Here is a 26,665-nt window from a genome sequence, read left to right on the forward strand (position 1 = left end):
CGGTTATTTTAAATTAAAGCACCTTTCCTGTCTTCACTGCCAGACAGCAAATTTCTAGCACGCGCGCTTTTCAAATTAGATAGACGAAGAAAGTATTTAAAGGAAGTTTTTGGAGGGTGAAATGAGAGCGTGTTCTGCCTGGTTGAAACCCAATCTAGCCAATAAGCTTGTTTATGCCGACTTCGAGTCACAGCCAGCTTGTGCGATAGTTAAACTGTGAAGCAGTTAGACTGACTATACATGATTTCACCAATTTTAAGTTTAACCATTACCTTTTGATTTAAGCCAAAAGTAATGGCTTCTGTAAGCACAAGTTGGTGCCGACTGTTAAACTTCATTTCAGTTAATAAAGGGTTCTATAGACACTTCTCCTGAATTTCTAGTACTTTAAAAGGGTTAGTGATAATTCATTAAATAGTCTTGAACATTGTGTACACTTTATGATAACAAGAATTCATGAAGTTATAGCCTGAAATGTATAGATTTACTACTAAAACAAATTTTATTAAAATAACAGATATTTATAAATATTTATAAAATATGTGCAGAAAAATTAATCCAGCTTAAAAACTGATAATTCTATACTGTACTACTATTAAATTCAGTAAAAAAAAAAAAAAAAAAAAAAAAAAAGGCTAAAACAATTAAATGAAAGACATCCTTCTTTTCAAAAAGCAAAAAGGATTCATAACATTAGAGATATATAATAAAAATATGAAACTCATATTTAAGATTTTTGAAAGCCAAATTAATATAAACAGCTTTTATTTTTCATTATATAAATTCGGTGGAGAAGTGAAATCACAGATATTTTGTTAAAAATATGATTGTTACATTTAAATAATTATATTTATATACATATAATACACGTTTACTCAAAGAGAGAGAGAAAATCAAATGAATTTATTTACAAATGCCGAGGAAGTATGCTTCAAAATCATAATACTATTAAAAGCAAAACAACTTTGGTAAGTTTAAAACGGCAAAAATGCCCTCTTAGTTTGAGAAATATTTTGAATATAAATATTTGAATAAAATAAATGAATTACTTTGAATAAAAAATTCGAGGGTTATCAGACACCGTACTTCTTCTTCAGGAAAAAACAAATCTGCCTTAAACAAGAGGGCCAGTGATCGCCCTCGGAATCGATATGTTTTATTCAAAATATTAACGCTGCTTTTTTACTTAATTTTAAATTTTACATTCGCGGTTTCTCTTCCAATTTGGTCTTTGGTTAAGTGTTTATACATACGTATACTTTAACCTACCAGATGTGGTCATTTAATTCGAAAAACTTTTTAAAGTTATTTTACAGTTGAAGAAACCATTCTTCATTATTGACATGTATACGTAATACAGCATTTGAACTAATTTATTACAATAAAATGCTCAAATACTCTTACGAAAGCCAGCTCAGTGTTCGCAATGCACTTATTTATAAGACAAAGGTATTTTAATTATAATTTTTTTTAAAATTTTACTGGGTTCCGTCTTGAAACAGTTTTGATGTACTTAACATGATATTGAAATTAACATTTATAAATACCAATTAGCATTTAGAAACTTCGACAAAATAAAATCAGTCATACGGTGATTGTTCTCGAATTTTAGTCACCAAAATGATCAAAAACATGTTACATGATTTTAATCACAGAAATGATAAAGCTGATCTGTATTTTACACCTCAACCAATATAAAGAAAATAAAGAAGCTACAGGCATACACAACCAATGTTAGTAATCAAAACTCCTTTTTTACAGCAAGACCATGACTCAAAAATTATTTTTTAAAAATGAAGATGAATTTAAGAACACCTCTTGGTTAGAGTTAAATGCAGAACCATCTTTTAATTGTTACTCATTAATAAAACGGTACTCGCAAATATCTACGGCAAATGTTATGCTATGTAATAAACTTCACGTTGAGGGGATTTAATAATCATTTTATTCTAGCATTCTGCTATGAAGGACAATTAGTAAATTCTGCTGTCTCATTAAAAAATAATAAATAAATAAATAAATAAAAACTATATTCTCAAAATGCAGTGTATTCTCTCCCCGTTTCTACACATAACAGTTGCGATTTCGAGTAATTTAATAGTAACAATTTTAAAGAGATTTCTATTCATCAATCTCTGATTAAAACGTTTCTGAATAAAAGTAATTTAGGTAATTTGATTAGGTATATTCTAAATCATAAATGTCGTCACCAGAGAAGGAAATTATTCAAAAGTTTTATAAAAATAACAGTAATGGAATTGCTCAAATGGTATGAATAAAATGGCTCATAACAATGTCAGATATTTAAAAAAAACTTACGATTAAATGAAAATGTCATGAACTATTTATATAATCATTATTAATTATACATATATTATAAATATATGTTAAGTATTGTACGTGTGTGAAACTTATTTGTGTAATATAATAATCTTCTTTAAAATGGCAGCAAAATATGCACATGTTTAACGTCAATTATCGTTAATGCAGCATATTCGTATAATGCTGCTGCTGTTGCGGTTGCATGCTGTTGTCCGATTTGGCCGTAGTTGGGCTAGTGTTGGGATCCGTTTCTGAATCAGAGCTGCAGCAGTTACTGCTGTTACTATTGTTGCTTCCTAGACGCTGCTGCTGCTGTTGCTGTTGAGGCTGGGGCTGCTGAGGCGGTGGTGGTGGCATGCCCGTCATCATGTTAGTGCACTGTTGTTGCTGTTGCTGCTGCTGTTGTTGTTGTTGCTGCTGCTGTTGTTGCTGTTGCTGTTGTTGCTGCATGTGGGCATGATGAGCTTGTTGTTGTTCAGCCGACGAAGAAGATGGTGGCATGCCAGAACTAGATGGATCATTAGGGTCCTTGATCCGTCGTTCGGCAGCAGCACGACTTAGGAGATATTGAGCGGCGAACTGGTGCCTGGGATCGGTTCGCATGGCCTCCATGTGGTGCAAAAGACCTATAGAGCAAAAAAGCAGTCAATTATTTCATAATTATACAAGAAGATACCTTTCTACATCAACACATAGTGGCATAACTAACGTATGGTTACATACTTCTTATTTTATTATTATTATTATTATTGTCAAAGTTTTACAATGGAAAAATGTTTTTGAATACAAGTTTTGAGATGGATGAAATAATTTCCTGCTTCCGACTCCGAAAAGAGCCTTCATGTTAAGGGGAAAAAACGCCGGAGTTCCTGAGGTCACACATTCATCAAGGACTGAACACTTTTTCTTTCTGGGCAGATCAAAACAAACTGATTTTTTAAATAACAATAAGAAACAATAATGCTTTTCGTCACATGTTTTAAAAAAACGTAACTAGTAAAAATTGAACTCGAAAACGTTAGAGAATTTTGCTATATTTCGTAAAAGCATGGAATAAAATTTAATTCTCTATCTACTCTAAACAATTATCCTATATCTCCAGTTAATTGTACGAAAGAACATTCTACATGTAAAAAACGTTAAAAAGATAATTCAGTTTCGATATCAGAAGAAATATTTATACGTATCTTGCTGTTGTATATGCAGTAAACAATTCTGAGTAATATCGGTTACTCCATAATAATAAAGGTTTTAAAGTAAAATCAGAAAAAAAATATTTAGCATTTTACTTCATTTTATACGTTTTATGCTCTTAATATATATGGTTAATCTATTGTAGTTTTCGTTCTTTCATTATTTATATATTTTATGCCTGTTTTATTAAAAATAAAAAATACGACAATGCTTTGAAATAGAAACACTATATTACGTTTAATCATGTTTATATATTCTATTTTTAGATTTTTAGATGGGGATATAAAAACATCATTTATTGGTTCCTCATGAGTTTTATCGCTAAGGCTCGCACCAACACATAATCCATCCCTGTCCCTGTTCAATTTCCATGACTGTTCTGAAATAGACTGGAAATGACTGGAAAATACAATTTAATCATCAATGCTCGTTATAAAAGGTAGTCTCTTTTATTTATGGTAACCTTATGAACTCAACTATGGTTCTGAGCGGCTACGCACTAACAGTGCTAAGTTTCTTGCACAGTGCACCAACAGAGGGAATAAATTTCTAAAAGTATCTCTGTCCCACATAACCGCCGAAGCTCCAGTATGGCTACAGATATCTCTAGCAAATCCCGCCATAAAAGATGCACTAACCCCGCTATTACTGGTTTCTAATATGCACTTAAAGTTAAGAATTTTGAAGGCAAAATGAGTGAAAAATACCACCTAAATCATCAAGGTTCGTTATAAAAGGCAGTTCCTTTTGTTTATGGTAACCTTATATATGAACTCAACTAAGATTCTGAGCGACTAAGACAAACAGTACCAATTTTCCTTGCATAGTGCACCAACAGAGGGTATTATTACTAAAACATAGCTTCATCATTAAAATAAAAATATTTCTTTCACTCATCCAAAGATACAGAGCAATCCAGAAAACAAAAGACAAAACTTACTTACTTACCTGGGTAGTGTGATGATGAATCGAAACCAATGCTGATCCATGGGAAATAAAAACTCGAAGAAGTTGATTCATCTTATTATTATATTATATCTACACTACAACATAATATAATTATACGAAAATATATACATTATAACAATTTCTGAGACATTAAACATCTCAATCCGTTCACCTCACGAGGGAAAAAAAACTTTTTTATTCTCTACTTCGATGACAGCCAACGCCATCTGTACCTCGTACATCAAATGAAGGGGAAATTTATTTTTAATGTTTGTAAGATACTAATCAGTTTCACAACACTCCCACCTTTTTGATTTTCTGAATCAAAATCAAAAATCAAATAATGATATCCTTAGTACAGAAACACACTTCTAAGAGGGTACAGTTTACGTTTAGGGCGAATCAGTATACCAGTTCTAGTTTTTAGTTTAACAACTCTTACACGTCCATCTTTGCTTGTACAAAGTTCTTAGACACGAACTATTGGCCAGTTCACTCTTTTAAGGTTCTCACAACCTATTAGTACGATGTCTCCAACTTTTCCAATTCACAGTCCTTTTGTCCATGCTTTTGTACTAACTGTCAAAGATACCCCTTGCGGAAACGGCTTCGAAATTGTTCTTGAAGCTCCTGGCAGAAACTCTGACTAGCCAAAAGTTTATTCCTATCTAAGGTATCCAAATCTTCTGTGCCTGAAACCTTAATGTCCTGTAAGAACATGGAAGGCGTTAATGGTAGAAGATCCTCAGAGTCATTTGACACATAAGTAAGTGGTCGACAGTTTATTACGGCTTCCACATCACAGATGATAGTGAGTAACTCTTCGAAATTGACTGCAGCTTGTCCTAAGACTCTCATAATCAAATTTGTTTTTTGGTTTTGCGGATTAGACACTCCTACTATCCGCCCCACTAAGCAGCAGTGGGCGGAATGAACTTCCAAGTGATGGGATGCAAAGTTTCCTTTACCCAGTCGACCTTTTTCAGCAATGCAGATGTACAAACCAAATTTGTGACGTTGTCTGAGTAAACTATAGATGGCCGACCTCTTCTGGCTATGACCCGACGAAACGCTTGAATGAAGCCTTCGGTACTTACGGATGTCACTAGATCCAAATGTACACATCGACACACAGAACATGTAAACAGTACTACCCAGGCTTTGTTTTTATTTTTGAGAATCAGAGGGTCACATAAATCTATTCCGGTAACTTCAAATGCGAAAGCATCATCGAACTCTGTCTAATGGTAATTGAATCAGCGCAGTAGCTGGAGGTTTAGCTGAAAATCGTTTTCAACGGACGCTTCCGTCATACCACCGATCTAATTCGGCGTCTTGCACAAATAATCCAGAATTCTTCTGTAATTATAACAGTTAATGCTTGTACGCCGGCATGAGAATACTTTTAATGAATGCTCTAATTAAACAATCAACAATATAATGCTTAGAAGGTACTAAAATCGGGTACCGGAATGCATAAGAATCACCTCGTTCGGTGATTTTCGTTTTTACTTTTCTTATGCTACTCTGATCTCGTACGGTCAAAAGATCATTGATGGAGTATCCAGTCTCTGGAAAACTCTCCTCCTGAACAAGTGAAAGAAATATGATTTTAGATTCCTGTATCTCAGAAGCAGACAGGAAAGACTCTTTATTTACAATTTTCTTTCGACAATTTTTGATAAATCTCTTTAACCAACCTAAACCTCTTAGCATTTTTGAAAATTTAGAGAACTTCTCACATCACTTTATCCGCTTTTGTAGTTATACTAAGATTTACACTTAAATTTATGCCTTTCCTGCGCTCTGAAAAAAAACTAAAGTTTCATTTGGCTTAACCTCTAATTTTGACCAGCTATCTCTAGCATCTTTGAGCCAAACAGGCCCTCTCCACCAATTTAATTCTGAAAACTGAAGAGGGGAACAATCACGAGAAGGTAAATCAGCTGAGTTAGAATGACCCGGTATATATATGACCACTGATTTGCTTTAGTTGAAAGTGGAAATTTCCTCCACGCGATTGCCCACAAAAGTCCCCCCCGCATCATTTCTTTGAATCAAAGATATGGTCGTAATGGAATCAGTCCAAAAATATTTTGGGATGTCATCTATTGTAAGAGCTTGTCATATACTTGGAAAGACGCCCGTCCAAAAGACATGCCATAAGTTCTATATGGGGAATAGTAAGTTCTTTTAAGAGTGCGACTCTTGACTTAGCCACTACAAAACTGACTAATATTTATTTCTTAGTTTCACATCTCAAAAATACTACTGTGGCATAAGCATGCTGGCTAGCATCATAAAATACATGAAATGTCCAGGAACTTCTCTCTCCAAAACGTATACGTCGCGGTATTCTCAACTTGCTCAAGATTTGAAATTTATTATACCACCTCGAAAATTTACTTTTGATACTATCTGGTAATGGAGTACCCCATTCTGCTTTTATCGCCCAAATTTCCTGTAGCAGTAACTTTGCAGGTAATAAAACAGGTATCAAGAAACCGAAAAGATCGAACACTGTCTGCGTTAATGACAAAACCTTTCTTTTAGACAAATTGTCCGAAACCAATACAGTCTTAATTTCAATATAAAGGTTATCTTCTTTTCTGTCCCACATAATCCCTAAAACTGGTACAGAATTCTCCATTGTGGATTCACTGCACAAAGAACTTTAGGTTAGTTCCACATCTTTTTCTACTGGGCCATAGGTCCACATACATAAGAGAGGATACAGAGGGGATACATTTCCAAAAGTATCTCGGTCCCACATAGCCCCTAAAAAGATGTCGTTAGAAAATCCCGCTATAAAAGATGCAATAACCCCGCTATTATTGTTCTCAAATATGTACTATAAGTTAAGAATTTCGAAGGAAAAATAACTGGTAAATAAACCTAAATCATCAGTGTTCGTTATAAAAGGCAGTCCGTTTTATTTATGGTGACCTATGCATGAATTCAACTAAGGGTCGGAACGACTAAGTGCTAATGGTGCTGTGTTTCCTTGCATAGGCTACCATCAGATAGTTAAAATACACATAGATACACGCGGTTCAATTATGCCATTCACACAAGCATGAGAACCATCATCTTATGATATGTCCGATGATTTTTCACGTTTTATTAACCTTTGACTGCTGTGAGCGGTCTGAGAGACCGCCGAGGATTTTCTAACCGTTGTTTCTACCCCTAAAAAAGGAGAATGGTCCCTGTCCTTTCTCATATCTTCACAAACTCGTCCCACAAGGCCACATACAGTGGTGGCCAAATTTGGAAATTTTTATAAACGTTACGTTTCACAAAATGCAAACTTGTATATATCATTTTAAAGCGAATTTATTACTGAATTCAATACAAAACACAAAATTCGCACCACGGGTGGTGCAAACACCAAAACATAACATAATAGATCCGCTCTCTGGTCTGAAACATCCTGCAAAAATAGGCTCTAGAGCAGAGCCCGAAGATACTTGTAATTTATGTTCATACATATTGTTCCAGTCATATCCTGATGCTACAAAACTGAAAAGGAAAAAACTTATGCTTTTATTAGCTAGTCAGCTTATTAAACCGCATTTGAAAGTTGGGAAAACTTCTGCTGTTTTGCCAAGGGAACTGAAGATAACAATCAGAAGAATCCTTGAATAGAAGGAAATTAAGAGAATGGATTTATCAAATCAAGAAGAAAGAAAAACATGTAGTCTGTGCCCACCTTGTAAGAAGAGAAAAACAGCATACAAATGCTTGGAATGCAAGGAATAAGTGTGTCATCAGTGCTCTCAAAAAATGTTTTTTGACTGTATATCATCTTATGATTTATCCTTGTAAACAAAAATATACTAATATATTATTTATTAGTAATTAAATTCATTATAGAATTATGATTTAATTGACAGTAATACTTAATTAAGTCACATATTTTCATGCATGTTTTATAAAATCTTTCTTCTTTAAAAACGTTTCCTTAAAATAAAGGAAATAGTGATTTTTTATATCAATTAAACAGCGCAAAATTAAATGATTTATGTTTAAAATATATTGATTTAAATAAATTAGAATTCCATAAATATGCATAAAGTATCTATAAGAGTCCTTAGAATACCATAAAAGTACGTATTTTTACGCGTTTCTTTAAAGCCATCTGTGAGACCGCTCATAGTAATTATGTCAAATAATTGTCACAGCAGTTAAAGGTTTATGTTCGCTTACTAAATAGTGATGATGACGATAAGATGAAAGCTTTCTTAAAATCCTTCCGTAAGGAAAATTAGATGTGACAATGCCAAAGAATATTTAAGCAGGGAATTAGTGCAATTGGCTTTTAAACGTGCTGTCATAACTGATCCAACTGATATACTTCATAGTTAAAGGATGTTGCAGAAAGAGCTAACCGGGAAAAAGAGTAGGCTCTAATTTTTGAATTCAGACTTCCAAATTATTTTTGGATAGCTGCCGTGTTAACCGCAGCTTATCTTCGAATTCCTAATAATCTACTTAGAACTGTAAGCTTAGTTTAAAACATAATAAAGATCCCGATCTGAAAAATATTCGCATATTTTTGACGCTTATATGTTGATATATGCTTTTCATAAAAGAAAGTTAGACGTTCAGTTGAAGGAAATGGTATTCGTCGAACATCCAAGTTTAATGTAAACAAATTAAAAAAGAAACTAAAAAATTTGTTTCCTAAAATCTTAATTTTTCATAAACAGAACCTGAAAATTACGAGAAAGAAATTATATATAAAAGCATTGTATAAAACAATGCGATAGAAAGGAAAGCAAGGAGAAAATATCGCAGTTCTAAAACACTGGTCCATAAAACATGGTATGAGAAAATTCGCAGTTTTAAAACATCGTCGTTCAAAATAAAGCACTTAAGTATCATAGCATGATGATAACATCTCAGACATGAGTTTTTCAGACTTTAAAAAGTTTAAATGCATGTTCACGTAATCATATATAAGTGAAAGAAGATCTGAAAAATGTTTTTACTTCTATATTTTATATTTTTTCACTAAGTAATACATTTTTACTGAAAAAACAAGGATACTTAAGTATTCAAAATCTGAAATTAATGTCCTTTGTAGAATTAATTAAATTACACTCATGTCCATAAATTAAGGATAATTCGGAGTCACGCGGAAATGGAACTCTAAAATAAGTATATCACCTGTAAAATCACTACACACATCTTCAAGAATAATATGCAAATTTCAGGAAGTAACCAGATGACACCGATGGTACGTCACAACGACGAGAGTATAAGAGCGTGATATATAAGGAATATAGGCAAAGAAGTAAAATTGTTCGTAGGCACTTTATAAGCATTTCAGTGCAATATCCGAATAGTTATGACACAAAGGACGCATTTGGATGATATTTTACGTGGTAGAATTATCGGCCGCTGGAATGTGGGCGTACCCAACTGGAAGTATCAGACGAACTTGGAATTACCCAGAGTGTCATCTCCAGGCTTTGGCAACGATTCCAAGATGATGGTAATGTGAGTAGACGTTACAGCACAGGTCGCCCTAGAGTTACAACGCCGAATGAGGACCGGTATTTGGCAGTTACTGCCAAAAGAAACAGGCGGAGCACAGCCTCAGACCTGTCTCGTCAGCTCTCTTCAGCCACTGGTACGACAATTTCAAGGCAGACCGTATAAAGACGCTTAGGGCAGATTGGTCTATATGCTCGTAGATCTGTCAGATGCGTTCCACTTACTTCAACTCACTGTCGCCTGCGGTTAGCCTGGAGTAGAGAGCATGCATTGTGGACACAACAACAGTGGGCTTGTGTGATGTTTTCCTACGAGTCGAGGTTTAGCATGCAGTCTGATTCTCGTCGGACTTTCATTTAGAGAGCTCCAGGTACCCGTTACCACCAAGAAAACATCTCTTGAACGACACCGTTACGGTGGAGCAGGAGTGCTCCTTTGGGGTGGAATAATTCTGGGTTCCAGAACTGACTTGCATGTTCAAATTGGAACCATGACAAGCCAAATCTATCGGGACGTCATTCTGGAACAACATGTACGTTTGTTTCGGGGCGCCATGGGCGCACAATTTGTGTTTATGGATGACAACGCCCGTCCTCACCGTGCAAACATCGTAAGCGAATGCCTTCAGTCGGAGGATATCACCCGTATGGACTGGCCAGCATTCTCACCGGACTTGAATCCAGTAGAGCTCGTGTGGGACATGCTTGGCCGACGAGTTGCAGCCCGTCAACCTCCTCCTACATGTCTACCGGAACTTCGGAGAGCATTGCTGTTTGAGTGGTGTAATATCCCCCCCAAGATCAGATCGATAATTTGATACTCAGCATGCCTAGGCGTTGTACGGTATTGCATCGTCTGGGAGACATACAATGTATTAACAATCATACCAACCATGTAATATTGGTTTTTTGTAAATAGGTGTTTTTTTTTTTTTTTTGTAATTTGCTCCAGGGAGGAAAAAATCGCCAATTTTTTTAATAATATCAAACATATAGCATCTTTTTTTGCACTTTTGTTTAATAAATAAGCTTTACAAATAAGCCAAATTTGCTTTGCTTCTAACTCTTCCTTTGCCTGATTTTGCATTATCCTTAATTTATGGGTGTAATTTTACAATCAGATAATTAATTTAACTTCTTTAATACAGATAACCTCTTGGAGTTACTTATCTTCATTTTTCCAATCTCTTTTAATACTACTTTTTTCCGCGAAAAAGTAAGTGCTAAAACATTTTTATGAAAAGAAAGAAAATTTTAAAGGATTTATATTTAACGTCACATCACAGGATTTGTTGAGCCTTTTACGCTCTCGCTGAGTATCACAGGTTACCAGTCTGCTTTTGGACTCACTCCTGCTAACAGAATTTGTTGTCTTTTCAACTTTAATATTAAGCATCGCATTCTTCGCACTTCCACATAAAATAAAAGAGCAAGTCCTCAAAATATTTTAAAATAGCATATCTTTAGAATTCCCGATAGGGGTTGCCATACATTTTTTATATGTTCTATATTAATTTTTTTTGAAAAACAGTCGCTCGGGTAGCCAGCCGTCTAAAAGTTACCATATAAAAGAATACATAACGATTTTATTGAATCCAACTACTTCGGGAAATATCTAATATTTTTAATTAGTCATCATATAATTTTCTAGGGTATTTTGTCCTTCCTTCCAGCATGCCTTCGTAGTGTACTAGTAGCACACTCGGCGCGTATTCAAGAGGTCTCGGTTCGAGTCCCTGCGAGAGCACTGCTAATTTTTCACGTCTTCCGCATAAAAAAATAAAAACCTAATGATTCAACAGTGGCACCCGAATAAAAAAGGCGCCTACCTTGCTTGAACAAGAAAAAACAATTGCTTAGAATTATAAGAATAACAAAAAGTTGATTTAAATATTTCATATATATTACGTTTTTTCCCTGCTATTTTTACATACGAATTAAAGTGACTTTAAATCCATTTGAAATACAATGCACTTCTATAGATGATGATTCCATTATTGTATCGTGTCCGTGTAGACAGACATAAGTAACATAAAGTACTCACCGGCCTCTTGCGTGAAGACTGTCTGGCAGACGGTACAAGGCCACATTCTTAAAGGAGGGCCCTGTAAGCCTGCGGCCACCGCGGCCGCGGGATCCTGGTGGGATGCGATGTGCTTCCTCAAGGATCCCTCGTTGACATAAGTCTTGCCGCAAAGTGGGCATTGATGGCTTCCAGTTCGTCGCTTACCTGGAATACAAACATTTACTGATCTTCTGTTAAATCTTGTTAAAAAAGCAAAAATCATATGCAGTATATATATATATATATATAAAAAAAAGGTACTTTTCTGTTAACGAGGCGTCAGTCACCAAATATGCGCCAAAGTGCCAAATGCGGTAACCTGTTTATATCGCGTCATGAATAGCTACGAAATGATGCTGCTGAGAATAAGCGGTAAGAAGGAATATAAATCGGGAATCTTCTCCCTGGATTTTTTAGTTTGCTTAAGCGGATGAATTCGCTTCTGCAGGATGTGAACACTTGCAAGTGACCCGCAAATGCAAAGTTACCGATCCTGATATGGCATGCCATGTGCAAAACGGCGCAGCACTGGTCACCGCCATCTTGATTCTTATATCTCATCGAATTCATGTGGCGGCGACTGCACGAAAATATGCAAATATCTTCGATAATGCTAATTAAAAGCAGCGGTTTTATTCCTCTTATGTAATCTCATATTAATCTGCTAAATACTTTGTGTATGTTTGTATTTATCTTTATTTTTTATATTTATTCTGGATTAGTAAACATTCTTTTCATGAAACTTTACGCAGCGTAAGCGTTAATGCTATCGACTTAAAATTTTACGTCAACGTTTAAATTTAGCACTACGTGGCGCCCCGTTAACAAAAAAGTAGCAAAAAATAAACTTCAATATATTGTACTGAAAATATGACACGAGGCCATTAAAGTTAACGCAAATCTATAATTGTGCTTATTGTGTGTGACTGACTTTTACCTTTGCTTGAAAGAACTTAAAACATCGGATTTTTAAAAAACAAATTATGATGGATTATACAAGCAATGCTTTCTAAAAGCTAAAATAGTGTACAAAACATAGCTTTAGATATGGAACTCGAAAATTTTTGTTGCTAATTCTAAAAAAAAAAAAAAATAAATAAATAAAATTAAAAAAAAAATAACATAACATAATGTTACAATTTCTAAGAAATTTAAGTTACATATATATGAAAATTGCATTCGATTGTTTAATTATGTCAAGACACAGTAAAGCTACATAGTAGAAATAACATTTTTGAAATAATTGGAAAGTGAATATTTCACGCATATATTTATTCTTAGAAACTTACAAAAATTGAAAATTAATACAGAAAATCCTAATAAGTAAAATTTAATGCAAATAAATGTGAACTTGATGAAATAAAATGGAAAATTACTGCAAAACGTTCTCTGAAATATGCTCAGAATGAAATAATACTGATCTCTGCAATGAATTACAGTTATACTCTGATATTCGACGTTTAGTGCAATGACCGTAGCAAGTATTATGCAGAAAACTAATTTTTTGTTTTTTCATTTAAAATAAACTTGCGTTTCATTCATCAGGCTTCGAATACCTTTACGTTCAAAGAAAATCACGAAAAATGTAACAACACTAACTAGGAATATAACAAAACTAACTTGAGTTCATTTAATTGTTAAAAGCGTAACATTTCTGTCCAATTTCTGAAAATTTAGACTAAATACACTAAAAAATCGAGGCTAATGTTTCAAGTAATTTTCGTACTATTTATACACTGACTACCAATAAGTATTTGGACACCTATGCAAATGACGATATCTGCGGTCCTAAGGTACGTCACGGACTCCGCCGGTATATATCATGTAGGAAACAGCATCGGCTTCAGTCGCATGCAAGATGCCTCGTAGTTCGCATAGGTATAATTATCGGGTATCACAAATGTGGCCGATCCTTAAGGAACATATCTAGCGATCATAAGTACCCAAAATCGACAGTGGCCTATGTGATTAAGAAGTGGAAGGTGAGCGGTGATTGTTGGAATGTGCCCCGAGTGGGCAGACCAACGAAACTGGGAGATAGAGATTGACGAGTGCTGTCCAGAGAAATTCGGAAAAACCGCACCCAACCGAGGGCCCTCATCCGCGAGGAGTTTCAATAGGCATCCGGGAGTATTGTTTCAATGAATACCACCCGTAAGGAAGCACATCTGCTTGGTTTTCATGGTCGTGCTGCTGCCCATAAGCCTTTGATCACAAAGTCCAACCGCGCTGCTCGGTTAATGTGGTGCAAAGCACATCGAAATTGAACCGTAGATCAGTGGAAACGGGTTCTTTGGAGTGACGGATCAAAGTTCACCCTTTACCGTTCGGATGGCAGGGTCTGGGTCTGGCGTCTACCTGGAGAACGTCTCCTGCCAGAATGTATTGTGCCAACAGTCAAGTTCGGCGGAGGTGGAATTATGGTCTGGGGGTGTTTCTCCTGGTATGGGCTGGGACCCTTGGTCCCCATTCATGGTAAGCTCAACTCCGATGCCTACTGCATTATTTTGGATGACAATGTGCTTCCTACGTTGTGGCAGTTTTACGGGTTGGACCCCTGTAACTTTCAGGACGACAATTCCAGTTGTCATGTTTCAACGTTAACCAAGGCTTGGTATGGTGCCAATGGAGTTCATCGAATGGAATAGCCTGCCCAGAGTCCAGACCTGAACCCTATCGAGAACCTCTGGGACGAGTTTAATCGCCGAATTCAGGGATGCACTACCCGTGCAAAATCGGTGAAGGAACTTCTATGTCTTCTCCAAGCCGAGTGGAAGATAATACCACTAGCTGTCATACAAAGACTTGTGGAAAGTATGCCCCGGAGGGTTCACGCTGTAATTACCTCTCGTGGAGGCTCTACCAACTATTGATTTTGAATAAAGTTAGGTTTTCTTTTCTATCACAGGTGTCCAAATACTTATTGGTAGTCAGTGTATTCTTTTCTCAATTGTGCTCATCATTCGCTGAGTGGTTAAGACAACTGAATACCGGTAGCTGGACCAGGGTTCGAATTCAGACGAATAGGCTGGCTGCATGGTCAGTTTTCGTGGATACGAGCCAATTTCCTATCCAAAGTTTCCCAAGACGGGCGGCCGAGTGGTAAAGGTCGCTGAATACTGGCAGTTCCGACCTGGGTTCGATTCCAGGAAAACGGGCTGGTTGTATGGGCGTTTTCGCGGTTTTTCCCACAACTACAGTATATATCAGCCAGTTTCTCTTTGAAAGTTCTCGAAGAAGGCATCCCTCCCCTTAGGTACATAGCCTTAGTGTGCTTTGCCGTAATCTCAGTAAACAACCCCCCTCGCACGAAGGCATCTCTCCCCTTAGGCAGATAGCCCTTGTGTATTTTATCATATTCGCATTATCCGATCTAACCCAATCCAATCCTTCCTTTTAACTGTCAGAGTCGATAATCTGAGTGCTAGAGGAACTCTCCAGTTCGAATCCAGTTGCTGCCCAAACCATTTTCCAATTGGTGTTACCAATTTTTAAAATATTATTTAATTTTGAAAAGAAATTTAGAACGAAAATTATTTTTAAAGAATCTAGTTCGCACCAGCGCTTTTTTTAATTGGTATTATTATTATTATTATTATTGTTGTTGTTTTTAATATTATGTTGTTTTGAAAGATTTTTGTAGATTCAAGATAGCTGATGAGGAATTTAAGTAACTTGGATTGGATGTTACTTAGAATTTCAACCTCAACTTTCTCTTTTTCTTTTGAAAGAACAAACACTTACTTTAAGCATACATTCCTTTTAAGATTCTCTAAATTTATGCATAATCTGGGCGAAATCAATGAGTTCAGAGGCATACACTTCCCTTGAAGTCAATTGGAAAATATTTTCAATTCTCATCAGGAAGAATATTTTCAATTCTTATTAGGAGAATATTTTCAATTCTCATCAGAAAATACGTAAGCTACATATTTTAAAGAAAAATGCATGCAATTTATATTTCCCCAAATGTAAATTTCTTTGACGTCATAAAACTTAAGAAATTTTATAAGAGCCACAGAAATATAAGTTACGAAAAGGTTAGTTTTTGCAAATTTGAAAAATAACCAAAAACAGAGATACTGCAACGCTGTAAACACGTTAAGCTTTTTGAACGCTTTCCAGAATAAATCCATATTACAGTAAATACTTTTTATTAATTAAGAAAGACAGCATACACATATTAAACATACGAAAAGGAAATTAGTCGTCTTATAATTTTCTCGACAGAGAGTGGGAATCATAACTCAATAAATCACTTAGAATAGTGGCTCTGGAAGCGAGCAGCAGAAATAAACACCTTATTAGCAAGAAGCAATGAATTTTGAAACAAATTGGTATAAACATTTTAAGCCGTACATCTCTATAGGGTCGTAAAGCGAATGAGGCACCAGCTTCAGATTAATAGATTGTGAGAGCTTGAAGAATAAAAATAAATCAAATTAAACAGGAGTACTAATACAATACGGAAGCGTATTTAAACGATACAAGTCAGTGGAGAATAAAGCACAAACACAGCAACGAATAAATGCTAAAGAAGTGATAAAAATGGAATATAAATTGCAATACTAAATAAAAAAAAAATCTGAAATGTTTCAGATTTTAAATTACGTCCAAAGGGGCGTTTTTTAACATTTTGTGTGTTACCTTTCTTTATTAAATATCATGTTCCTCGCACTTAAACCATAAGATCCAGTGCAACAACAATATCGCAAAATAGTTTTAAAACGAGCATATCTTTAGAATTTCCGATACAGAGACTCACGCGCTGGAGATAAAAATGTTTTTTTCTGCACAACGTTGCCATTGCTCGCTTTGAAATCCTTGAGTTTGTTAATCAAAAATTCGTCAAAGTTTTAAAGAATAGGAAATCGATCATAAAACAAATTTCAAATTTCAAATTTGGTCTTCCACATGCTCATATTCGTTGGAGGATTACGTTATTCAAAATTCGATGACTCTATGTACCGTTATTTTATGACAATGTGAGAAATATACATACATTTACGGAGATTTTCATTATTTAATTTCTTCAAATATAATGCAGGACTCTAACATTTTATGGCAACAGTTTGAAAAGTGAACCGACATTTATGAGTCCGACGCAAAATGCCAAAACGAAACTAATAGTCCTTCGGGATTCAAATCCCTTTGGACTAAAAATAAATCTGAAATTTTTCAGATTTTATAATACGCCCAAAGGGGCGTTTTTTTTCCCCGGGGATTTTTCAAAACGGGATTTGGAAAATGATACAGACATTCAAAGTAATTCGACGCAATATACCGTTAGACACTGTAACGTCTTTTGCGTTGCTACGCTACCAACACAGTACGAGTAAGAAACGTAAAGAAACCTCGCGCATAAAATATCTGTACTTGAAGGTGCACGTGATGTTAAAGTTAATGAAACGCTTTTAAATCGTTAAGTTTGTTAACCGAAAATTCGTTAAAGTTTTACAAAATATGAAATAGGTAATTAAACAAATTCCAAACTTGGGCTTCCAGATGCCCATACGCGAGTGAAGGACTACATTAATCAAAATTTGATGTCTCTAAGTACCGTTGTTTTTTCACAATGAGAGAAACAAACATATTGTTAGGAATTTGGTATTTAAAAAGCTAATGTTAGTTCAATTATAAATTAAATGGTTTCATTTCCCGCGCAGTGCAGCGCGTGACGAATATTAAAAGAAGAAAGCTAAGCTGGAAAATTAAAAATACAAGAGCACGTGCATTTAACATTAAATAAATAAATAAGTCTTTTTGATTTCTAGAAAGTACTAGAAAATTCTCGGGCGTGATTTTAAAATCTTATAAAAGGAGGAAAACATCTCAGTTCGAAGTAGTTGCTTAGTTTGTCGTCGTTTAGAAAATTGCTCTTGTTGATTGTAGCGAATTCGCGGATTAGCTTTCTTTAGCTGTTTTGAATTAAGTTCTCTTGAACGCTTGAGTAGTTAGAAGATAACTACTGTGATATATTGTGATACTGCACGATTATTTGAGGACATTTAATCATATTTGTTGTGATAATAATAAATTACAGAGTTGATTCGGTCAAAGAAGAAATAGAAGGAAGAGTTTGTTCCCTTAAACAACGAATTGATGAGAGAGTTTCTGCAGTTGCCAAAGAAATAGATACTTTAAAGAAGATCGTAGCGACGGCAGGAAGCAATTCTGATAGTTTTAAATTTTTAACGATGCTTGCTCGTCCCGTTCTGAAACTATCCACTTATGATGGGAAGACCTCCTGGCAAGTGTATAAGACCCAATTTTCTATAGTTGCGGATGCGAATGGATGGGATTCCCAAGCTAAGGCCTGTCATCTCGCCGCTTCTCTGAGAGCAGACGCAGCGGATATCCTGCAGACGCTTCCCGAAAACCAGAGACTAGACTTCGAAGCTCTGTCCGCCGCATTGGAGCTACGCTTTGGCGAGAAATGTTTAAAAGACTACAGCAGGCTTCAAATAAAATCCCGTCAGCGGAAGCCCACCGAAACACTTCAGAAGCTCGCCACGGATGTTGAAAGTCTCTCACATCACGCCTTTGCCCGACAGAAACAAGGGAAATCCTGTCCTTGCAATATTTCATCGATGGCATCCGGGACCCTGAAATACAGAAAGCACTGCGAATGGCAGATGTGAGGGACATAAAAAGCGCTCTGTTGTACGCCATAAAATTCGAGGCAGCCCAGCAAGCAACTAGTATAGATCGCTACCCAGTCAGAGCTATGCGAGTCCACGAGCCAGTGGATCAACTGATGGCTCGACTTTTCCATCAGCACCAGGATATAGTTCAATTACTCGTCCAATTCGCCACTTTAATGGAGGCAAATTTTTGTCCTGTATCAAGACTAAGTCATTGAGGGCTAAATTTGGTTTATCCCTCAAGCATTTGGTACGCCCTGGTAATTGTGAAAGATAATCTCTAGACCAACGTTTCCAAAAGCTCTGGAAAATTTTCTGTGTCAATTTCCATCTTTCAGCAGGGGTTAGCTTATTATTTGTAAGGTCAGGTTCAGGAATTGCTGTTAATGTAGTCCCAATTAGAAAATGTCCAGGTGTTAAAGGATTAAAATCTTCAGGGTCAGATGAGATGGAAACTATTGGCCTTGAATTCAAACACGCCTCGATCTGTGTAATTAAGGTGTGAAATTCTTCGTATGTCAGAACCTGGATACCAATAGTCCGCTTTAAGTGAATCTTCATTTGTTTCACTCCAGCCTCCCAAAGGCCTCCAAAGTGAGGGGCAGCAGGAGGATTGAAGATCCATTGAATATTTTCACCGCTCAGGTAGTTTTGAAATGTTTCGTCAGAGGAAAGTGTAGCTATGTATCTTCTTAATTCTCGATCAGCCCCAACAAAGTTGGTGCCTCTATCGGAAAAGATTTTCTTGGGTTTTCCTCTGCGTGACACAAATCTTTTCAGAGATGCTAGGAATGCTTCAGTTGTTAGATCACTGACCACTTCTAGGTGAATGGCCTTTGTGGTGAAACATATGTAAAGGCAAACATAACATTTATATTTCGTTCCCCCTCTTCCTTTCCTAGCTTTAATTAAAAAGGGGCCTGCAAAATCTAGTCCTGTATTCGAGAATGTTCTATTCGGCAATACGCGAGAAGCAGGTAGGTCGCCCATTATCTGACTGGATGTGCTTGTTCGATTTTTAAAACATTTTATACATTTCCAAATTATTTTTCTTACAATTTCTCGGCCATTAACGATCCAATATTTCTGTCGCAGAGCAGATCTAGAGAAGTCAATTCTTTGATACGGAGTAGGAGTGAGAACAAAGTGGCTCTAAGGTGTTGGAAATGTGGTATTGAAGGGCATATACGACGGCAATGCAGAACACCCCAGGGCACGGATAATAAAACGGATGATTTGACAAGACCAGTGAATGCCTTGAGACGGAATAGTGGTGAAAAGAAACCAACCCTAAAGTGCTGGAACTGCGGTGTTGAAGGCCACCTACGAAGGAACTGCAGAACACCCCAGAGCACGAAAAATAAGGCATACGATTTAAACAGAAAATTAAATGCAGTGGGATGGAAAAGAATTGACAAGAAACCAAAGTGCTGGAGCTGTGGAGCTGAAGGCCACGTATGAAAGAATTGCAGAACACCCCAGGGTACGAACATTGAGACCATTTCTCAGCAACGACGCAGGAAACAAATAAATGACCATATCGAGAAACGGAGGTTGCCAGATAATGGAAAACCTTGTTTAAAAGCGCTCAAGATTTCTATAGTGAGTGACAACAGTAACGGACTGTCCATCAAGGGGCACATCGATGGAGTTCCTTGCAATATGATCATTGACATAGGAGCTAATGTTACCATCATTAGGAAAGATTTAGCTGAACAGTTTAAAGATAAACTTATTTGGACGCCATCCTGTGTTACCCTTCAGAATGCGTCTGGTGATAAGATCGACATAACTGGGAAGTTAAACGTGAGCATCACGTTTGGAAGTGCCGCCTACCATCACACGGCTTATGTGGCGGATATTACAGATCCATGCATACTCGGATTGGACTTTTTAAGGAAATACAATTTTTCCTTAGACTTCAAAAACAACAAGCTGCTTTCAGCATCTGGTGACATGACTATCCATCCTCAGAAGAGATCCTCACCTAGAAATGCTGACGCCTTGTCCGAAAGACCCAGCTCGGGAAGCCGCCGAAATCATGCTACGGTCGAAAAGAAACGCAAGACTACCAGCTATTCTCCATCCCAGAAGCTCTTCGGTCGAGACCTTCGTCTGCCTTGTGACCGCCTGTTTGGTCGCCCTACGGATGCGCCTTCATCGCCTCAGGAACACATCCAAGATGTCCAGGCCCAGTTTGAGGGGATGCACCGTTCTGCACGAAAGCGAGTCAATTTGGCGACAGAGAAAGTGAAGACCAGATACGACACGAGAGCTACTAGACATAGATCCAACAAAGGAGACAAGGTGGGGTTGTGGAACCCGATTCAACGAAAAGGACTCAGTCCTAAATTACAGTCACCTTCGTATGGTCCATATACAGTGCTGAACAGACTGAATGACGTCGTGGTTCGGATTCGTAAGTCTTCGAACACTAAACCTAAAGTCGTTCATTACGACAGGTTAGCTCATTACTATGGCCATAGTACGTAATGTAAATAATTGTAAATATGGTCCTTTTTGTTTTTAAATGCGTATTTGATTTGATTTGTATTTAGTATTTGATAGCATTTGATTTGTTTAAGTAAGTTATTGCATTTATTGTTCATGTTGTTTGATATTGTAATGTAATGTTTATGCCTCAGTTGCATTTATGCCTCAGTTATGACTTCCTGTCCAGGGATTGTACTGCCCGGGACATGCAGTCCTTGGGAAGGGGGCAGTGTTACGAATTTGGTATTTAAAAAGCTAATGTTAGTTCAATTATAAATTAAATGGTTTCATTTCCCGCGCAGTGCAGCGCGTGACGAATATTAAAAGAAGAAAGCTAAGCCGGAAAATTAAAAATACAAGAGCACGTGCATTTAACATTAAATAAATAAATATGTCTTTTTGATTTCTAGAAAGTACTAGAAAATTCTCGCGCGTGATTTTAAAATCTTATAAAAGGAGGAAAACATCTCAGTTCGAAGTAGTTGCTTAGTTTGTTGTTGTTTAGAAAATTGCTCTTGTTGAGTGTAGCGAATTCGTGGATTAGCTTTCTTTAGCTGTTTTGAATTAAGTTCTCTTGAACGCTTGAGTAGTTAGAAGATAACTACTGTGATATATTGTGATACTGCACGATTATTTGAGGACATTTAATCATATGTGTTGTGATAATAATAAATTTTTGTTCATTTTTTATCGGATTTGTGCATTCATTTCGTAACGATCCCGTACGCACGCAACAATACGTTCGCACAGATTCTTCATTATTTAGTTTCTTCAAATATAACGCAGGGCTCTAATTTTTGGTGGCAACAAATTGAAAAGTGAACCAACAAAAAATTTAGTGAAATTAAGTGAACCAACAAAAAAGTCAAAACGAAATTAATAGTTCTTAGCTAATAAAAAGTATAGCTCAAAAATTTTATTGTAAGTTGTTTCAAAATTTTCTCTTTTTGCTTTAATAGCATTCCTAATATTTTTGTTTACTTTCAATATCAAAACCTGAGCACTGTTAGATTTAATTCAATGATTCATGTTTCTCACCTTTAAACAGGTGAGTCCATTTCATTTTCGTTTTTTTAACATTTTTAGTCCAAAAGGATTTAAGTCCCCGAAGGACTATTACTTTCGTTTTGGCATTTTGCGTCGGACTCCTATAAATGTCGGTTCATGTTTCAAACTGCTGCCACAAAAGAGTCCTGCATTATATTTGAAGAAATTAAATAATGAAAAGTCTGCATAAATGTATGTATATTTCTCGCATTGCGATAAAACAACGGTTCATAAATCCATCGAATTTTGAATGACGTAATCCTCCTACGAATATGGGCATGTGGAAGACCAAATTTGAAATTTGGAATTTGTTTTATTATCGATTTCGTATTTTGAAAAATTTTAACGAATTTTTGATGAACAAACTCAAGGATTTCAAATCGAGCAATGGCAGCACGTTGTACACAAAAAAGCATTTTATCTTTAGCGTACGATGTATCGGAAATTCTAAAGATATGCTCATTTTCAAATTATTTTGCGACACTGCTATTGAACTAAATTTTATGGTTTAAGTGCAAAGAACATGATATTTAATAAATAAAGATAACACAAAAAACGTTAAAAAACACCCCTTTGGACGTAATTTAAAATCTGGAACATTTCAAATTTTTTTTGTTTACCTTTTTCATTAATTATTAGAAATTACAGTGTAGCTTATGTATATTACGTTGTTGCAAACACAAGTGCATTTGAATAGCATAAAGGTTTTATTGGTTGGGGACAAAAGAGAGCGCTGAGATTTCTGCAAATTTTTAAGTTATGTTTAACTACTTCGCATATGGATGATGCAACTGTAGTATTCCTTCGTTCAACAAGCGTTAAACATTGAACACTAGCGGCATCAAGTCAATCACGGAATATAGCCTATTAATGCTGCTATATCTTTACGAATTAAATTACGAAATTCAGCAGCGGCTCCAGTAAAACACAGGAACAATTAAATGAGAGATCCATTTGCTGTTCCTCCGCTAGCAAAATTTTGCTTAGAGTAGTATTTGAGGCTACAAAACAGGTCCCAACGGCCATTATCCTTCGTACAGTTATTTTAATGAATTAAAGCATTTAATAGAAAAATGAGTACACAATAAGCCTACGAGAGATAGCTCAGAGAGTATATGTACACTTTCCAACTGTTTCTCGGCATCTGGCGGAACATGGGAATGAACATAAGCATGACATTTGGAAGTGTGTTTTTTTCTCTTAAGAAGAAGTAAAGAAGAAAGGTTCCTACAATAAATTATGATTGTGGAGGAGAAGTAGGTATTCTACAGGGTGCGGAAGAAAGAATTTCCGGATTTCGGAAGCTAAAAAAATCCAAACCATATAAGATAATGATTTTTTTAAATAATTTGAAAGTACGTACAATGCCATTTCACATCAATGTGATTTCTCGTTTTAAACAAGGCATCAGTCAAGCGGTGGGCTCCATTATTTATGCACTGACTGAGATGTTCTCTATAATTAAGATACAATAACATGCCGAACAAATATTAACTTAGAAGCCAAACAACAAAAAATCAGCGCTATATTTTCAAATTTTCACAGGACTAGTTTTGATATTTTTACCGAACCATCATCCTCAACTGCAAAAGCGTAAATCAACGAGAAAAGATATAATGATTAGATGAGATAAGAAAGCTTGGACAGAGATAAGCTACTGGAGCCATCTGTTGATGAAACCAGAACTAAAACATAATTTCTTTAAAGGCTGAAGGCAAAGATGGATTGGAATTAGGGTCGTTAACTAGAACAGAAAGATTTTTTGAATGTGAAATGCTTCTAGAAAATCCAGTTTACCAATGGAAGATGTTGTTTGAATAATTTTGGCAGGGAAAAAAAAAATTGAAAATATAACGCTGATTTTTTGTTGTTTGGCTTCAAAGTTAATAAGGTTCTCGATAGTTATCCAAATATCCTCGATGAGTCATTTCGGGCGTTATGGGAGCTACTTCCAGTGGTACGCTATCTTGAGAGCTTTTAAAATTGGACACTTACAGTGGATGGACAAAAATATGGAAACACCTTGTGAAATGCATGTTTGAAAAGAAAGATTGATTTTAATGAAATATGTAGGTGGCGCTAGCGTTTTTGACTACTGACGCCACCTATACAACTTCGTAAATGTGCTAAACAGTTCAGTTGTTGTCGGAGTACTGTTATGTGAGATTGTCATTGCATTATGTCAGAGTTAACAGACTTCGAACGTGGGCAAATTGTTGGAGCACGTATGGTAGGTGCTTCCGTAAGCAAGGTAGCCGAGGTGTTTAGTGTTTCAAGAGGTACTGTATCGAAGATTTATTCTGCATATTTGAAAAGCGGAAAAACATCATCTGCTAAATCACAGCGCGGACGAAAGTGTGTCCTGAGTGATCGTGACAGACGATCATTAAGGGCAATTGTGACGAAAAATAAGAAGACCACAGCTGCAAAAGTTACTGCTGAAATGAATGTTGTGTTACCGAACCCTGTGAGTACCAAAACAATTAGAAGGGAGCTTCATAAACAGGGAACTGCTGGCCGTGCTGCAATTGAGAAGCCACTCATCAGTTATAGTTTGGGCAGCCATATCGTGGTTCTCTGCTAGCCCCATGATAACTGTGTCAGGGCACATGACTGCCAAGACTTATGTGAACATTTTCGCCGATCAAGTTCATCCCATGGTACAAACTTTGTTCCCCGATGGTGATGGTGTCTTCCAAGACGACAAAGCTCCTGTTCACACAGCTCACATTGTCCAGGACTGGTTTTCTGAGCACGAGGATGAGTTGTCCCATCTCCCCTGGCCACCACAGTCACCAGACCTGAACATTATCGAACCTTTGTGGTCTACATTGGAACGGAAAGTGCGTTCTCGTTATCCACCGCCAACATCGTTATCTGAACTTGCCACCGTTTTGCAGGAAGAATGGTATAATATTCTCTTGGCAAACATACAGGAACTGTATTGATCCATTCCGAGACGACTGCACGCTGTTTTGGATGCCAACGGGTTTCCTACACCATATTAAGCAAAGAAACATGTTTTTTAAATGTGTTTCCATATTTTTGTCCAACCCCTGTAGATGTAAGCGCTTTTTTGTCGATACTAGGGTCTCGTCGGGCAAGTGAGATTTGATACAAAAGTCGAGCTGAATTGCCTTGTTGGCAACCAGCCATTGTGAATAAACTGCTTTACAACAAAAGCGAAATGTTCACCTTTCCAAGTTGTGGTCTATTCTAAAATGCCAACTAACTGGTTATTCGACAGTATGCTTGCCATAAGTGTATCTCCTCCGTAACTGTAGAAATGCTATTCCCAAATCGAGGCGCTTTTTCTGCCACACCTTGTATTACAATCGCACTCACAGGGTTAGGAGTCAAAGTTGTTCAACAAAAACTCCAAAGCACCATTGTATCCAAAGAAGATGTCGTTTACTGTATGATGGACCATCTGTTGGTATTGTTCACTACTCATTCCACCCACGAGGTAAAATGCTAGATGAAATTCGATATTGCACAGATATGTAGCAAATGCATGACTAGTTTTGCCTTAACCCATTGGTCTCAAACTCAAATTGCATGCGTGCCGAATGGACTATCTGGATGCAGTTAACGGCATTTTGTTTAACGAAAAAAAAAAAGGCTTTTTTAAGGTCCAGGTTCGAGTCCCGGCGAGGGCATTGCTAATTTTTCGTGCTTCCTACTTCAAAAAAAGATCTGATGTTTGCACCACATGACTTCCTTCTACGGAATATTAAATTATACTCGTTTTTTTCCTCGTTCATTTTTTAACTCAGAATGCACAAAATTTATATCATCTTAAGAATTATCTAATCGTTGCCACATGTTCTATTCAAATACTTTAATAAATCTAAAACTATGTATAAAAGAAATTAAGCAAAGAAAAAGAACAACTACAAAGAAACAATTTTTCACAGACGATTCAGTTAATTTTCATTCAATTAACTCAGTTCTCACTTCGCGAAAAGGTAAAAATACATTAAAACTCAAGATGTCTGTATTGAAAATTATGAAGTAAATTTTAAACACTTATTTCCTCGAATAAATTCCAGAATGGATTAAACATGATTTAATTCTCAATAATAAAATAAGGCGTTATCTTTGTTATTGCGAAGCTTCCTTTCTCTAGATTGGCAACAAATGTAAACAAGCAATGGCCGCCATCTAAAAATTATTAGGCTTAGCGGCACTTAAACAACTTTTAAATTGTTGATAATTCTAAAAATATTGCATACAGATTTACTAAAGGCATAAAAACGTAAACCGGAAGATAAGAACAACATAATTCAATCATTTTTAAAGCAAAAAAACACACAATTTACAAACATATAAGAATAAAAAAAACTGAGATCACTGAGCCGAGTAACAGAGTGGATATATATATATATATATATATATATACAGATATTTATATACTTTTGATGTGGCCGATTGCAACCAAAATACGAGGT

At 36.2% G+C, this 26,665-nt stretch overlaps 1 protein-coding gene across 13 annotated transcripts in view; it reads right to left on the reverse strand.

The window, feature by feature from the left end:
* Window positions 1-767: 767 nt before the first annotated feature.
* LOC118191624 (exocyst complex component 4-like) overlaps window positions 768-26,665 on the reverse strand; it is a 785,372-nt gene continuing 759,474 nt past the window's right edge. For 4 of the 13 annotated variants that reach the window (XM_085821107.1, XM_085821102.1, XM_085821104.1 and 1 more), the window contains 2 exons: window positions 12,010-12,213; window positions 768-2,948 (listed from right to left, as the gene is read on the reverse strand). In XM_085821107.1, the coding sequence (XP_085677233.1) occupies window positions 2,482-2,948; window positions 12,010-12,213 (671 nt within the window). In that variant the 3' untranslated portion in view covers window positions 768-2,481. The remainder of the gene's footprint in view (window positions 2,949-12,009; window positions 12,214-26,665) is intronic. The other 9 variants (XM_085821101.1, XM_085821098.1, XM_085821099.1 and 6 more) reach the window with 4 other exon arrangements.

Source organism: Stegodyphus dumicola, chromosome 7 (genome assembly GCF_044657685.1).
Source record: "Stegodyphus dumicola isolate Sdum_Otavi_A_Nest chromosome 7, ASM4465768v1".
Taxonomy (NCBI): Eukaryota; Metazoa; Arthropoda; class Arachnida; order Araneae; family Eresidae; genus Stegodyphus; species Stegodyphus dumicola.